Below are 16,347 nucleotides of genomic sequence, written 5' to 3'. Positions count from 1 at the left end.
TATGTATTGTGCTCCAAGTGCAACCAGTTACACTCTGCAAAATTAAAGACCGCTCAAAAAATTAAATTATTCATAGAATTCAGTCAGAATTCATACATCACATTAAGTTGCATAAGGTGACTTTCAAGCCGTGCTTGAGACTCACCAGCTAGGTCAAATTCTTAGCGTAAAGCAGCATCCTGCAATATAAAACATGGATGAGCAGCATACAATTGCTTTTCGACTACTTACACCTTCAGGATACCTGAGGTTACCCATTTGATATTTAGTTGCAGTTTTAAACACAGGGACAAATTTGAAATGAAATGGCTTGTATCACATAATTCCAAAGAACGTCTACATGTTACAAAGGGAGCCATCGTTCCTGCAAAACTACTTTGCAAAAAAATATATCAGACCAATTCTTGAACCTCTTTTGATGAGAAAGAGCTTTTATTCCCTTCACAGAGTCAGAGAGAAGCTGGATAGCTGGATGGTAGTTATAAGTGGAAGACAAATGATCCTCTGACTGCTTCAAATACAACTGCATAAGAACAGGAAATAACTGCAGTGCTGCATCCAAAAAGCAAATTAGAAATTTTTATTGTGATACTGTATTACTATGCTATGACGCACAGGAATGACAGTTGCGGAATTCCATCTGGGTAAACCAGCAGATTAGTTCCTCCTTTCCCCCCCCCCCCCCCCCCCCTTATTTCTCTTCGTCTTTGCAATGTCATTCCCTATGGAAGTGGCATACTGATTCCTCAAGGTTGAGTGGCCCTAATTTATGCATTACAATTGATTCTAAATTAATAACAAAAATGAAAGGCAATTTTCTGCAATGCAAAACATTGCTTTTTCTGAAGAGACAAATCCTGTACATCAAAGATGCCTTTTAAAAAGTTCTGCCTTGAAAATAACCATCTTTGCTGCAAGATGATTACTGTCATCTCCAGAGTGATTAATTTTCTACCGGTAAATTGATGATCATCGTTCTTATTTGTTTAGGTGTATGTATCATTTGAAATCTATGTATTATTTGCCAATGCCAGATGCAAAACTATGTGAAAACTGATGCGAACAACTGCTTTGTAGCTCTTTAGTTTATCGTATTTTTTTCTGCACTGCTTTTTCAATCTTTCTCAAGAAAATTCCTACATACTTTCTTGGAAAAGACAGTATTCCAGACACATATATTACTTCTTTTTAACGTATACACACCCTCCTTTTAGTGCTCCAGAAGCTTTTCTTCACAACTGGTATGTCTGTTTGGAAGTCACACTTGCAGTTCTGCTCATCAGTGACTAGTGCTGATTGATTTGAAGTACTGCTGGGTGGAACACTTCAGGTTTGCTTGAGTGACATGCTAAGATTGGTTTCTACTAGTAGGCTTTTTATGCCAGTTTGGAAAAGCTGAACTGTGTGTAGCAGAATACTCATTTGTTTGCAATTTGTGAAAGTTGGGATGCTATCCAAGCACTCAGAACACCCCTAAATCTGTGTTAATCTCTCAAATCGATAAAGGATTTATTCCCCCCAAATTATTTCCAGGCAAAGTTATTGTCTAATAAGCAACAGAAATGCTAGGCTGGAGGGAAAAGGTCTGCTTTCCTGCATCAGCCTAGAGCACTGGGGCACAGTCAGAAAAGGCTGCCCAGTTTCACTGTGCAAAGCTTTTTTTCATTAGACCAACATTACCTACTACACATTTCAGTATTACTTTCAGGAACTGCAGTATTCTGCAAATTTAACTCTGTAAAAGTCTCTGCCAGCCACTGCAGTTTGCATCTGCAGAGGGAGTGTCTCTCTGCCCACGTTACACTGTCATCCTAGGATGGCACAATCGTAGAATCATAGAATCATTAGGTTGGAAGAGACCTCTGAGACCAGCAAGTCCAACCGTCAGCCTAACACCGCCATGCCCACTAAACCATGGCCTGAAGTGCCACATCAACACGTTTTTTGAACACCTCCAGTGATGGTGACTCCACCATCTCCCTGGGCAGCCTGTTCCAGTGCTTGACAACCCTTTCAATGAAGAAATTCTTCCTAATGTCCAACCTAAACCTCCCCTGGAGCAACTTGAGGCCATTCCCTCTTGTCCAATTGCTTGTTACTTGGGAGAAGAGACTGACCCCCACCTCACTACAACCTCCTTTCAGGTACTTGTAGAGAGCGATCAGTCTCAGCCTCCTCCAGGCTAAACAACCCCAGTTCCCTCAGCCGCTCCTCATCAGACCTGTTCCCCAGACCCTTCACCAGCTTCGTTGCCCTTCTCTGGACACGCTCCAGCACCTCAATGTCTTTCTTGCAATGTGGGGCCCAAAACTGCACACAGGATTCGAGGTGCGGCCTCACCAGTGCCAAGTACAGGGGCATGGTCACTTCCCTGGTCCTGCTGGCCACACCATTCCTGACACAGCCAGGATGCTGTTGGCCTTCTTGGCCACCTGGGCACACTGCCGGCTCATGTTCAGCCGGCTGTCAACATCCTCAGGTCCTTTTCTGCCAGGCAGTTTTCAGCCACTCATCCTCAAGCCTGTAGCGCTGTGTGGGGTTGTTGCGACCCAAGTGCAGGACCCAGCACTTGGCCTTGTTGAACCTCATACAATTGGATTCAACGCATCAATCCAGCCTGTCCAGGTCCCTCTGCAGAGCCTTCCTACCCTCGAGCAGATCAACACTCCCACTCAATTTAGTGTCATCTGCAAACTTACTGATGCAGCACTCGATCCCCTCATCCAGACCATTGATAAAGATATTAAATAAGACCGGTCCAAATACTAAGCCCTGGGGGACACCGCTTGTGACTGGTCACCAGCTGGATTGAACTCCATTCACCACCACTCTCTGGGCTCGGCCGTCCAGCCAGTTTTTAACCCAGCCTAGAGTGCATCTGTCTGGGCCATGAGCCGCCAGTTTCTTAGGAGAAGCTGTGGGAGACAGTGCCAAAGGCTTTACTAAAGTCCAGGCAGATGACACCCACAGCCTTCCCCTCACCGAGTAGGTGGGTCACCTGGTCATAGAAGGAGATCAGGTTGGTTAAGCAGGACCTGCCCTTCATGACCCCGTGCTGGCTGGGCCTGATTCCCTGGTTGTCCTGTACATGGCATGTGAGTGCACCCAAGATGAACTGTTCCATAACCTTCCCCAGTACCGAGGTCAGGCTGACGGGCCTGTAGTTCCCCGGATCCTCCTTCCGGCCCTTCTTCTAGATGGGCATCACACTGGCAAGCCTCCAGTCATCTGGGACCTCCCCTGTTGACCAGCACTTCTGATAAACGACAGAGAGTGGTTTGGCCAGCTCCTCCACCAGCTCCTTCAGTACTCTCGGGTGGATCCAATCTGGCCCCATAGACTTGTCCAGGTGGCAAAGCAGGTCTTTAAGTGCTTCGTCCTGAATTATGGGGGGTTTATTCTGCTCTCGGTCCCCAGCTTCTATCTCAAGGGACTGATTACCTTGCGGATTGCTTGTCTGCCTATTAAAGACTGAACAACACACCCCTGTGATGCTTTCTGCTCCCCTCTCACTGCCAAGGCAGCTAGATGCTCACTTTCCAAACACCAAACAAGAGTGAGATAAAGCTTGGGCTTCATCAGCTAAAGATAATAGAGTAAATAAGCCGAAAGGTCATATCCTAAAGAGCTGCATCTAAAGTAAAGGCAGTTTTCATGTAAAACTGTAAATAACACAAAAAAGTAGCAGAAATAACTGCAAACTGTCTCGTGAGAGCAAATGAGTTAGGAAATGAGAGAAAGCCAATAAATAAGCGATATTACCTGAAAAACAAAATGTCAATATAATAATAATTTAAAAGAAACCACAGCAGAATGCTGCCTCTAGGCAGCTATGACTTGCATGAAATAACTTTTCATGTAATAGGTAACTTAAGGTCTCAGTGATCTTGGCAAAGTTAAAGGGATAACTTACAAGTCGAGATGAACATGAATTCTTTTTCCTGTACTCACATAGGTAGGTTTTGAACTCTTAAATAAATGCTGCTTAACTTTTCAACTTTTCTTCATTTTGATACGGAATATCAAAATATTACCACTACTAGGGAATCTTTTTCTGCTGTTGATTTTTAATTCGTTTCTATCACTTGCAGAATGTTTTCTAGTATTGTGTTAACGCTTTCTCTCTACTATCTGTATTTTCTACTGACATGCTCTCCCTGAACAAATTCCCTGTGAGTTTTCAATGCAGAGTTTCAGTAACTTCAGGCTTGTGATTCAATATATTGGAGAATGACATTTCTTTTACTCCTTTGGGAACAAAATGGCTCAGTGTGTCGAGTGACTCTTATTAAATTTAAAAAGATACATCAATCTCCAGTTTTCTTCTGCTTGAGCATTCTTCAAAGCTTCAAATTATTTTGAAAACGCTAAAATACCACAGTGAGCTTTGATAACAGAATATTCAGTTATTAAAATTTCTCACACAACAGGAAAACTCTCATAATCTTCCCTGGGCCTGAGGACTCATTGAAACAAATTGTGAATCCCTCATTTAAAGAAATACCCAGAAACCACTATATGAATTACTAAAACCAGTGAATACATAGACATTCAAAAATAAATATACAAAAGAAAAAAAAGCCTAATTCATAGTAATAAAAACATTCTTTGCCTTGGAAAGCCTGAATCATCAACTCTAAATCCAAACTATGTATTTTTTTTCTATCTGAAATAGAAAGCTAGCGCAAATGCATGGGAGGTGACATCCTTCACTGAGACGATGCCCTCAGGGGAGTTTAAATGGCATCACAGTGATAAATCCAAGGAAAACACTATTCTGATTTAACTGAGCTAGCATCCATGCAGTGTTTTTCAGATACTTAGATTTAAAAGCAAGATCCTAAGATAACAATATGAAAATCCGCATTTCTTTGATACGAGCCCAGAGGGAGTTAAATGAATAGTAGTATTTCAGCTTCTTTTCCTAATCACAGTGTAGCAGTTAAAGTTTTTTTCCCTAGCCACTTACAGCCTTTTCCCCTCCTTTGTCTCCCCTTCTTGCAGCTTTTCTGTCATGACTGTTGGGATGAGAAGTGCTGCTGCTTGGGAAAGGATGCACCCCCTGCACAGCTGTAGCAGTGATGAAATACAGGGCAAGTCTTCCTTATAAACACAGGCTCAATGGAAAGCCACATGATTTTTTTTAGCATTTGCTCTGGATAACTCAGATTCTTCTGGTAGTGCATATTCTGAAGCAGTGCAGATCATCCTTATGTGTGGAGGACATTAAACAGACTAGTCCTCCTAGTCCTATCACTGCCTTTGTGACAACTGTGGGTAGCTCACCCGTTCTACTTCACCGCACTCCCAACCTGTAGCAATGCAATTGTTAACAGCAATAACAACAAATAAAAATACTTTGTTCACGTGTCTAAGAGGGATATAATAATAACAGTTGTTCCTTCACTTCTCTAGCCAATAGTCTTCAGCCAGACAGTTATGTGGGTTTATCGAGTTTCCAGTCCCAAACACTGAATGTGGAGAATGACAGCTAAAACACCGGGCAGGAGCTTTTGTCCCTCAAAAGGTACAGCCCTCCCTCTCCCGGCTCGTCTGCCTTTCCATGCATACTCCAGACCGGCACATTCTGTACCTTGACCAAGCACAGGGGGAACAGGCCCCCACAAGACATGCACAGCTCTACAGCCAGGAATAGTTTCAGTATAATGACTCTCTGACAGAATAAGAACAAAGAACAAAGTTTTCCAGTGATTAGGGGTGTCAAATTAGGGCTGCTCTGAGGTGACAAAGTCACATGGTTTTGGTGAGTAATGTTACAAAAGAATCAGACCGTTCCAAGGAAACTTAATTTAGGTCATTGAACGGAAGTAACCAAATTCTGCAGTGGCTTTGGAAAACATTGACCTGGTATTTCAGTGTCACATTAGCAGGACTGTACACCGGGCTCCTTCAGCTTCTTTCATCAGCTCGCTCTTGCACAACCTAAGGTCAAAGCAAAATCTGGTAGAGCACAAGAAGCAAAAGGAGAACGCAGACCTTGCTTAAGCCATTGCAACCAGAGGCTACAGAGTCTGCCCTTTCCAATGCTTACAGACCTCTCTGAAGGTAGAAAACAGTCACGGACACAAGTGCCTATCAGTGTCAACTCTAAACTAAGATGTGATTTGAATTAGAAAGCATATGAGAATTTCCTGCAGTGACTGCATGCACTACACCTGTATTTTCAAGGGTCTTTCTTAACTTCATTTTTCATTTTACAGAACTTTGTGTTACCCATACACAGAGAAATACACTGCAAAGACTCTATATGGATACCCAAGAGATCAGTTTTTTTAAATTGTCTGCACAACAATTCAAAAGATGGGATTCATATTTTCTGTTTGTTGATAACTCTGCTCCATACATGGATACACCTGCCTCTTCTTGTAGGCAGACTGTGCTGGCCCTTTCCAGGAAAAAATTCCGGTGGGTCAGCTTTATTGCAATAAACACCCATTGGTCACTAATCTAGTACGAACCTGATAGAAACTAGTCAATAAGAAGGATCCTGCCTTTGAATTATAATTCATTTCAGTCTGAGGCTGCAAGAAGAACTACCATTTTCTCTCACTTAGGAAGCAGGCAGAGCCTAGCAAAGAAGAAATGTTATAAGAGCACCCAGTCAGAAAGCTTTCAACAGCAAAGAAAACATCTACAGTTCTGCTGAAATAAACACTCAGAGAGCAACACTGCATTTGGAGGAGCTCAGCAGGTACCTGAGGGACACTCACTTTAAAAGATGTACTTTCTCCTGTTGGAAGATGTTAGACCACGCCGCTGGGGCTGTTGATGCCTGGATATTGATTTGTGCATTCTGGGCTCTCAAAAGGCATCTACAGCATCAGCTTTTAAACTTTGAAAATCATTTTCCTAGTGGCCATTCCGTGACCGCTCCCTCTCACTCAGTTATTTCTGAACCACATAAAGAAGGACTTTCCTGGCACTGAAATGTCCTACAATCTCATTCCTGAGAGGTCAAAGCATACTGTTGCATAAACAACTGGTGCCTAACACCTTAAGAAAAGGCAGAAAGCAGATACATTACTGATTAACAGTGAAAACCTTATTTCTCAGACATACAAGCAACCAGTGATCTTGGTGCCAGCAACGGGTGCTCACAGGCCAGAAAGCCAGTTGTATCCTGGGCTGCATCATAAGAAGCGTGGCCAGAAGGTCGAGGGAGGGGATTCTCCCCCTCTACTCTGCTCTGGTGAGACCCCACCTGCAGTGCTGTGTCCAGCTTTGGTCCCCAGCACAGGAAAGACATGGACCTGCTCCAGTGGGTCCAGAGGAGGGCCATGCAGATGATCAGGGGGCTGGAGCACCCCCTCTATGAGGCCAGGCTGAGAGAGTTGGGGTTGTTCAGTCTGGAGAAAAGAAGCTCCCAGGACACCTTCTAGCAGCCTTCCAGTTCTTAAAGGGGGCCTGCAGGAAAGGTGGGAAGGGACTTTTTATTGGGGAGGGTAGTGATAAGATGAGGGGTAAGGGTTTCAAACTAAAAAGGGGGGAGATTTAGATTAGACATTAGGAAGAAGTTCTTTGCTGTGAGGGTGGTGAGACACTGGAAGAGGTTGCCCAGAGAAGCTGTGGATGGCCCCTCCCTGGCAGTGCTCAAGGCCAGGCTATGGATGGGGCTTTGAGCAACTTGGTCTAGTGGAAGGTGTCTGTTGTGGTTTGAGCCCACCCACGCGGCAGCAAAGCCCCCCGCAGCTGCTCACTCACCCCTACCCCATCCCTTGAGGTATGGGGAGGAGAAAACACAGTGAAAAGGCCGAGGGTCCAGACAAAGGACAGGGAGGGCTCACTCACCAGTTATGGTCACGGGCAAAAGACGGACTCAACTTGGGGATAACAACATCCATTTAATACAAAACAACCACCACCATCAAGGACAATGAGAGCTACAACCAGGTTTTAAAAACAACGCATCTTCCCCCCCCCCAACCACACCCCCCCCCCGCTCTCCCCGGCTCAGCTCTGCTCCCTCTTCCCTCCCAGCAGCGCAGGGGCAGGGAATGGGGGTCACAGCCCGTCCGGCACAAGGGGTCTCCGCTGCTCCTTCCCCCTCAGGAGAGGGGCCCTCGCAGCCCTCCCCTGCCCCACCGCGGGGTCCCTCTCCCGGCAGACATTCCTCCTCCAACGGCCCCAACGCGAGTCCTTCCCGCGGGGCCGCAGCTCCCCAGAACCCCCCAGCGCGGGTCCCTCCCGGGGCTGCCGCCCTCCCGCCGACGGGCGGCTCCAGCGCGGGCTGCCTCGGAGCCACGGCCCGGTCACGGCTGCTCCGGGCCGGTCCCTGCTCCGGCCCGGGGCCCTCCGCGGGCCGCAGGGCAACGGCTGGGGCAGCGCTGGGCTCCAGGGGCTGCGGGGGCTCAGCCGCCACCCCCCCGCGGGCCGCAGGGGAACCTCTGCTCCGGCACAGCTCCCCCTCTCCTGCCTCACTGGCCGGGGTGTCCGCAGGGCTGTCTCTCTCACATCCCCCTCCTCTCACTCGCTCACCAACACAGACAAACCAAATGAACAGACACAATCAACCGCTTCTTTCACTCTCAAATAGGTTTTCACAGGTTCGCCATTGGTCTGGCTTTGCCCAGAGGCGGGTCCGAAATTAGAGCCGGTGGAGCTTCTTGAAGCCTCCTACAAGAGCCTCCACTGCAGCCCCCTCTGCCGCTGCCAAAACTCCACCAAAACCCTTCCAGACACCAAACCACCAGTGTCCCTGCCCGTAGCAGGGAGTGTTGGACTAAATGGTCTTTAAAAGCCCCTTCAAACCCAAACCAATCTATGATTCTGTGATCTGTGTCAAAACAAGATGGGTAGATATAAAAAGATAAGACACTGAGTCAAATTAAAATCCTTGTGTCATTTGATACAATCCAATTCCCACTGCTCTTCAGTGTTCAGTGGAATGCACTTCTTTAATTTTTGCAAATTTAAGCATTTTCACAAAGGAAATTAATGATGAAAACAGTATAATTAATAGTACAGTAGTAATTATCTTTTAGGTTTACAAGGTACCAAAGTAAATAAAAGCCAGGCCCAAAATAAATTCTTTCCACAGTGAGGAGGAAACAAAACAGTAAGTTCCTAAAAACTTTATAAAATGATGCAGTTCATTAAAAAACAGGGACATTCTGCTGTGTAACCTGGATTGTTACCATAATCCAGAGAATCCACAGGGGTATAAAAATAAAAGAAATAGAGACACTTTATGCATGTCTCAACCTTGGGAAAATTCTCAGCCAGAGCCCAACCTGTTCACATACCAAGGTCAGTCAATCCTATGATGCAAATGCACTGGGAACTAGATGTCTTTAATTCCGATGTTGATAGAATTGAATTTTTCTAAACAGTCTATTCCACAAAAAGCGATATAATTTTACTTTTATACAAATACAGAATGAAAATGCATGCTGAAGCATCAAAAGATTCCGTGAAAACAGCTTTACTAATCACAACTGCCCTCTTTTTCTCTAACATCTAAAGAATAGGCAAGGTTAGAATGGCAAAAAAGGACTGAGATCTGAACTCAGATTTTGAACTCGGCATGAATCCAACATGAATCATTAAGTGACCCACTGTCTTTCTTCACTCATCTTCATGGTAACTATTGATATTGGCCGATATTCCATCAACTTCTATTAAAATCCTCTCTTCAGTGCATGTCTCCAAGCACAGCGCTTTACCAAGCAGTCAGTCAATTAAAACTTTCCTTCAGCTTAGAGAGCTTAAGCTAAGCTTTGTCACAGAGTCTATTCAGTTATCTCTTATGCTGACCACTGATTTACAAGTGCAAATTGGTCTCTTGATAGCGCTGGATACAGATGACTAACATCACTGCACTAATATGAGTCATTTTATGCAGAATTTCCTTTTTATGGTGTCTTTAATATTCAAGTTAGAGCAAGGTAATGGCTTATTTTAAGGAATTTTGTCTAAGTGTGCATTTGGGCATTGTAGTTTATTACAAATCACCAAGTCTTAGTCTACACTGGATCTGCATTTTATGCCTGTAAGTTAGCTGAGAAACACATTCTCTAAGGTAAATGAAGGAATTAAAACTGTCTTTTTTTTTTTTTTTTTTTTTGAGAAGAGAATTTGTTTGATTTCTCTTAGTTGTGTAATTGTGTTACTCAAGTTGGTTCTTATGAGAGCTCTAAATGAGGACTTATTTAACAGTGAACCTTGTGGGCTCAGGGATTGGTGATGGTACCTGATAAGTGACTGGCACGACTGAAGAAGAGTAAAACGATAAGAGCATGCCACTAAGGAGGGGGCTGGCAGAGGAGTACTTACAACTTCCTTAACTCCCAGATCAGCGCTGATCAGAGCTTTAAGGTGGATCTGCCTTAAATTCATAGTCTGTGAGCTCTCACTGAAGCCTTTAAAGCTCAAAACCCCAAGTCTTGTTAAACTGTAAACTAGGACAACATTTTAAATAGAAACAGCTGAACAGAATTATGTCAAAGAGGAAAAAATAAAAAAGCTTTCTACACAAGCCCGCTGTATCCTTGCAGTCATTTCTTAATACGCCAGCTGGGTCTCAGGCAGCTCGGCGATGCTCAGCAAGCTCTGCACTGTCCAACCCCCCCGGCCCTTAGCAGGGTTTCCTTTTGGCATTTCTGAGACCCTGCTTATCTGCTCCCCAGCTCCACATGGGACACATTCTGCCAACATGTACATAGTGGTCCTGTGTTATCCTAAGGTACGGTGCTGTCTCTTCATCCTGGGGCAAGGATCATACCTAAGCCGATAACTCTCTTCAGGAATACGTCCCACAAATTCATGTCAGCTATGGATGAAGGTGATCTCCTACAAGTAAATGAATGTTGTCCTTGCCAAGTCTATAGAGACTGGGAGGTGCTCTGACGTATTCAATCCTTTACCACCTTCCCTTTCATTCTGCTATGAAAAAAACCACAGGAAAGAGTGCAAAAGCCTTAATACATCTTCAACCAGTTTATCTTTTACAATGCAAAATCCTTTAAATAATATTGACTATTTCAAAATGTGGATAAATGTCATGAAGAAAATATCTGATGGTTTTGGGGAAATTTGTAACTTGGATAACTGGACCACAATGGAAAGTTTATTACCAGCTGTTTGATATGGGCAAACTGCATTTTTATCTCTCAACAGCAGCAACATTAATACATTTTGCAGCTTTGCCTTTAAATACAGAGACATTATTTTCCATCCAATTTCTAAAAGCAGTTTTGTGGAAGAAAACGGGTAATCAACATGGAGAATGTCTTTCTTCTGAAAATGCTTTTAGTCTAACATAAATGACAGCTATTTAAAGGCAATCACTTGAGTTTTATATCTAACACAAAAACCAGCAGACACAGTACCCTGCCTTTGAGACAAAACACTGATACATGTGACAGAACATTTCAAGCAGTAATAATCAGAAGCCACAGATTCAGCATCATCCAGAAAACAACGCAAATATCCTCCATTAAAATCTGTAGCTTTGTTTGCTATTGTTGTTCAGTCTTTAACGGATATTATGTTGTATTATATTATGAATAACTAATTATCTACATCAGACAGGTGATGCAAGGAGATGCAAGCCGCATTCATTCTGCAGTATGTACACTGATAACTTACGCATCTGTTAAAAATAAAGTGGTTTTCAAAATATCACCCAGGAGGCCTGTGTTCTGTTCAGTGACCTTTGGAAACTCTAGTCCAATGAATAATTAGTGATGCGCAAATAAGCTGAGAGACAGTAGATAAAGAGTGCCTATAACATAATATGTTATCTGTTATGAGGACGGCTATGGTAAAAAGATATATTGCTCTTTCATAATTTGCCTGAGAGAGCAAATCAATGAGAACATAAACTTGTATCACTTTAAGTTGAATGCTTATGGAATTCTTTATCCTGGACAATTAAAAATATAACATGCAGAAAAAGTGCAATGAATTGTATAATCTAAGTATCCAATTTAATGGTAGTTTGCTACCTCACAGGCATTTGTTCATATGGCATCAGTCACATCTCGGTAAATCCAGCCTTGCATTCAAACATTTTACGTAGGAAGAAGCCTAATTGTGTTTGCTTCAAGATGACAAAAGTTCCTATTACCAGGATGTTGGTAGAATTTTGAAGGAACTCAGCAATGCATCCATTAGAAACATTTGTAAACACTATGACACATGACAAAGCTTAGACTTTCTCACATACTATGCAGCCCATCTGGTCTTGACCTTGTGGCAAAGAAAGTCCTCAGTCTAAAGAAAACCGTTATGTAACCAAAAGGCAAGGAAAAAACACCAAATCCAGGAAGATATGATGCAGCACAAATTTTAAATCTCTTATTTTTTTGTGCTACTTTTAAACCACACTACCAACAAAGCCTTCGCTGCCAGCCCTGATTATAGCTCATGTAATTCAGGCTTGCACAAACATATCCTTTGCACATAGATATGGTCTATAGCTTTTATATAGTCACGTGAACATGAAAAACACTTTTCCAATTTTTGTTTTATAGTATAAAACTTCATGTCTTCTATTATGCACACATGCAAGGAAATCAAGAAGATTAAAACAGAAAAGATGCCACCATTCCAGTTCACAAGCTAAAACGGAGGTACCAAGTCGCACAGGCTCTTCCCAATAATCAAATGCCTAGTCAAGCACTGACAGACTTATGGGGAAGAAAAGCATTCTAGATACTGGTCTGCAAGTAGCTACACCTGAAACTTCTTAAAAGCTTGAAAGACTTATCTTTTTGTATCGCTTACATTTTTATAGTTTAGACTATTCAAAATACAAATAATTTTATTCTTAAACACTTTTAATTTCATAAGTAATTGTATTATTTTTATTACAGATTATATTTTTTTCCTATAAGAGAAAAATAAATTATACTTACCCTCTCCAAAGTAATTTCTTCAAATTCATATTCAATTTCTGTTCCATTGACCTAAGGAAAATAAAATCATAAAATTACTTAAATGCACATGGAAAATTATTTGGTAGGGGTATCGTACAGATATTCCAGTATGATGTTTACTGAAGAACGTTTTTCAACATATAGGTGAGGCTATCTAAATTATAGTCTAACTAGCTCCCCTTTGTCTTGAATGGTGTGTAATCAAGCTTGCAAACTTGAAAACAGTAAAAGTTCAGTATGCAACACACTGAAATAATGGATAAATAAGTCATTTACATAATATGACTGACATTTGATATAGCATGTTCATGGACTTTGTGCAAATGTTTAAATGGTTTCTGAGGTAATAGTTTCATGTCAAAAACAGAAGACCTGTTCCTAAAAATTATTCTCACAAATAGAAGAAAGATTAATTATTCATTACCTTATGAGCTCCAATTTACTTTGCAATACAAAGCCAGACAGGAAATTCATAGTACTCATGTAAAAATCACTCAGTGATACATATACTGAAATACATCTTGTTTACCATATTAACCTAGGGCAAGAACATGACAGAGGACCTTTGCAATAGACAGCTGAATGGCAAAAAGGCACAGAATGTTAATGCAATTCTTACGCTGAGTTTCAGTGTCAAAGTAAATTAAGCTACAAAATGTAGAGTACCAAAATGGATTGCACTGGACAAGAAATCTATCAGCTAGAGACATGACACTGATTTAAGCAGTATTCTGAAACCTTGTGCCAGTCTGACATGGATTTTTTCTGTCCCTCTAGGCAACTCACTTAACATCCCTGTTTCTTCATTTCTTAAATGGGTAGAGTACCACATCTGAGAAAGCTACAAAAGCTGACTATATTGTAAGTATACTGCAGAGTAATGAAAATACTTCTATCATTAAAATATCAGAAAAATTTCAAAGTGTCCTTTAGCTACAGCTAGTCAGCAATTTTTTGATTTGGCTAGAAAATATTGATTAATCAAAAATAATAGTTATTGCCCATGAATCATGCTGATTTAGTTTTTGTGACGATAGGATATTTCCTGGAAAATAGTTTTGCTTTGGTGTTTTACTTAATTTGTACTTAATGAAATAAAAAATTTTTTGTAGGAGCAAAACTGAAGTGAAGCATTAGGATGGACCTCATCTTGGAGAAACAAATTTGTTGTTTCTCAGAAGAAGAACATTTATTACTCTTGCCCACTCCCGGTTGCTCATTTTCTATATTACCTTTCTAACTGCAATCAGAAAACTCTGTACACAAATCATTCTTTATCTAGTCAAGCACCTTTCAAATGTAATTAGATACTTCTCTTGTGAATAATATAACTAGATAGATGTATATACCAAACAAAAGCTTCCTATAAGAGCCACCAACTATTTAATTTGTCTGCAATTCAAGATCTGACAAACCATGAAATCAGTAATAGAAATAATGCCCAGAAACTGTGCTCAAAAGGAAAGAGAGAAAGAAAAGTCCAAACTCATAACCTGTGCTTAACAATGAAACAAAACCAGTGTCAATTAATAAAATATTTAATACATACATAATATTTGGGGTTTTTTTACATTATTATAATATGGTAATCACATTACACTACACTAAAAAGAGATATGAACAAACATTTTACTATAGAACATTTTCCTGTACTGTGTTATCACTTTAATGCTTTCTGCATAGGCTTTTATTAATAATATAGCAACTTACTAGGTATGAACAACTTTATAGCTGTTCCATTTTTCGTCCTTTCTTGTCTAATGATAATGAAATCAAAGCTATCTATATGTCTGTTTTTATGAACTTCTCTTTTATCTTAGGTTGGTGGATAGCTCTGATCTATGTCTTCAATTCCTCAGTCTTGCTCTATAAAGCTGTCTTTGCTTCACTGCATATAATCACTTTTCCTTTGCATTAAAAACTCGTTAGTGCAGCAAAATGGGAGAAAGAGGGACATGAGAAGTGAGCAACCTCTGTATAAAGATGAAAGGAGAAAACACAAGCTGAATACTTAATTGTAATTGCACACAAACAATATCTTGCTTATGATCATCTGAGGGGTTCCTTTTATCATCCACAGCCACGATTCCTAAAAGGTCTTCAGTTCAAATCGCCATTAATCCCAGCAGAGACCCATTATCAGATTCCATAGCAGCAGGGATGGGGATGGTACGAATTAAAAAGCTGATCTTGATCCAACTCCTTTTGTTATTTAAGCATATATATCTACACACGCGGTTCACTGCCCTGTTTTTCTTGCTGGTTGCTCAGAAGACCAATGCAGTTATTTCATAAAGGATCTAATAAGATATTGCACCTACCCGAGGCAAGTGGAATGATGATGTATGCAGTACTATTCATTGCTAGCACCATTTTATTTCATTTTTAGACTCTCTGGCTGCGCCTACACTGCTAAATTAGAGTCAATTTTCAGCCAAGTCTCAGCGCTTAAGGCTGTTTCTGTCTGGAACCTGCTGGAAACAAATAGCCAAGGAGTGAGCCAACAGTTAAGCAGGAGAAGAATCATGGCTCCAGTGCTGGAACTGGCTTGTGGGTCTTCTCATTTAGCGGCATATGGACATACCCTCTGTTTTTGTCCATTTTAACTTGACAGTCTCTGGCCTGAAAAAGCACCTAAGCAAGCTGTCTGAACCTGCAACTTGCATTTCTTGCAAGTAGTGGGAAACTTCCTGTGTCTCTCTTTACACAAGTTTTCTGAATTCTGTCTTTATATCAGATTTCAGCAAGAGCACACAGCGAAATTACTATGGCCTGTACGATTTTAGATAACTGTGAAAAATTCCCAACATTTTCATACGGTTTACTCTTCTCCACAGTCAAAGAAATCATCAGCATTTCCAAGTCAGCTTGGAAATATTCTTTCCCATCTTTCAGGAGTGCAAGGTTGACAAAACAGATAACTTTAATCTCATCTAAATTTTGATATATTTAATGCTGAAGCGTGAGGTAGTCGTCTAGCTCTGTTTATACGCAGCGAGAAGAAACAGGCACTTCTAGTTCTTAATTAATTTCATCCTACACTAGAAATCTCAGGTAGGTTAGATGAATTGTGTCCCCGAGGTTTCGTTTCACTATGTACAAACTGAGTATAAAAATGATGTGTAAAGTTTGATGAGCACTTGCCTTAAATCTGTTTTCTCTGCTTTAATCCTACCTATAGACCAGTAGCAAAGTTCTGCTTAAGGGACGCTGTATGTCTTTCATAACTATACACCAGTGAAAGGACAGATCTCTGGTTTAGCAGCTTTTCTGATGGGGCTTGTCTGCACCTGTAACTGGCAGTACCTGCATGGCATGATATCCAGCACCTGCTCCCACAAGCCCAACGTGTTTGGATGTCCACAAGGAATAATTCAATCTCTCCCCTTTTCCAAAAGCTCAAAGCCAAGATAAATTGCTGTTGGCTTCCCTCTCTGATTCAGGACAC

At 41.6% G+C, this 16,347-nt stretch overlaps 1 protein-coding gene across 10 annotated transcripts in view; it reads right to left on the bottom strand.

The window, feature by feature from the left end:
• Positions 1 to 16,347, bottom strand: part of DLG2 (discs large MAGUK scaffold protein 2) — a 1,022,965-nt gene that overhangs the window by 384,959 nt on the left and 621,659 nt on the right. For all 10 annotated transcript variants that reach the window (XM_086481686.1, XM_086481690.1, XM_086481691.1 and 7 more), the window contains one exon: positions 12,879 to 12,929. In XM_086481686.1, coding sequence (XP_086337812.1) covers positions 12,879 to 12,929 — 51 coding nt within the window. The remainder of the gene's footprint in view (positions 1 to 12,878; positions 12,930 to 16,347) is intronic.

Source organism: Leptosomus discolor, chromosome 1, assembly GCF_034619465.1.
Source record: "Leptosomus discolor isolate bLepDis1 chromosome 1, bLepDis1.hap2, whole genome shotgun sequence".
NCBI classification, from domain to species: domain Eukaryota; kingdom Metazoa; phylum Chordata; class Aves; order Leptosomiformes; family Leptosomidae; genus Leptosomus; species Leptosomus discolor.
This window is presented reverse-complemented; position numbering and strand designations above follow the sequence as displayed.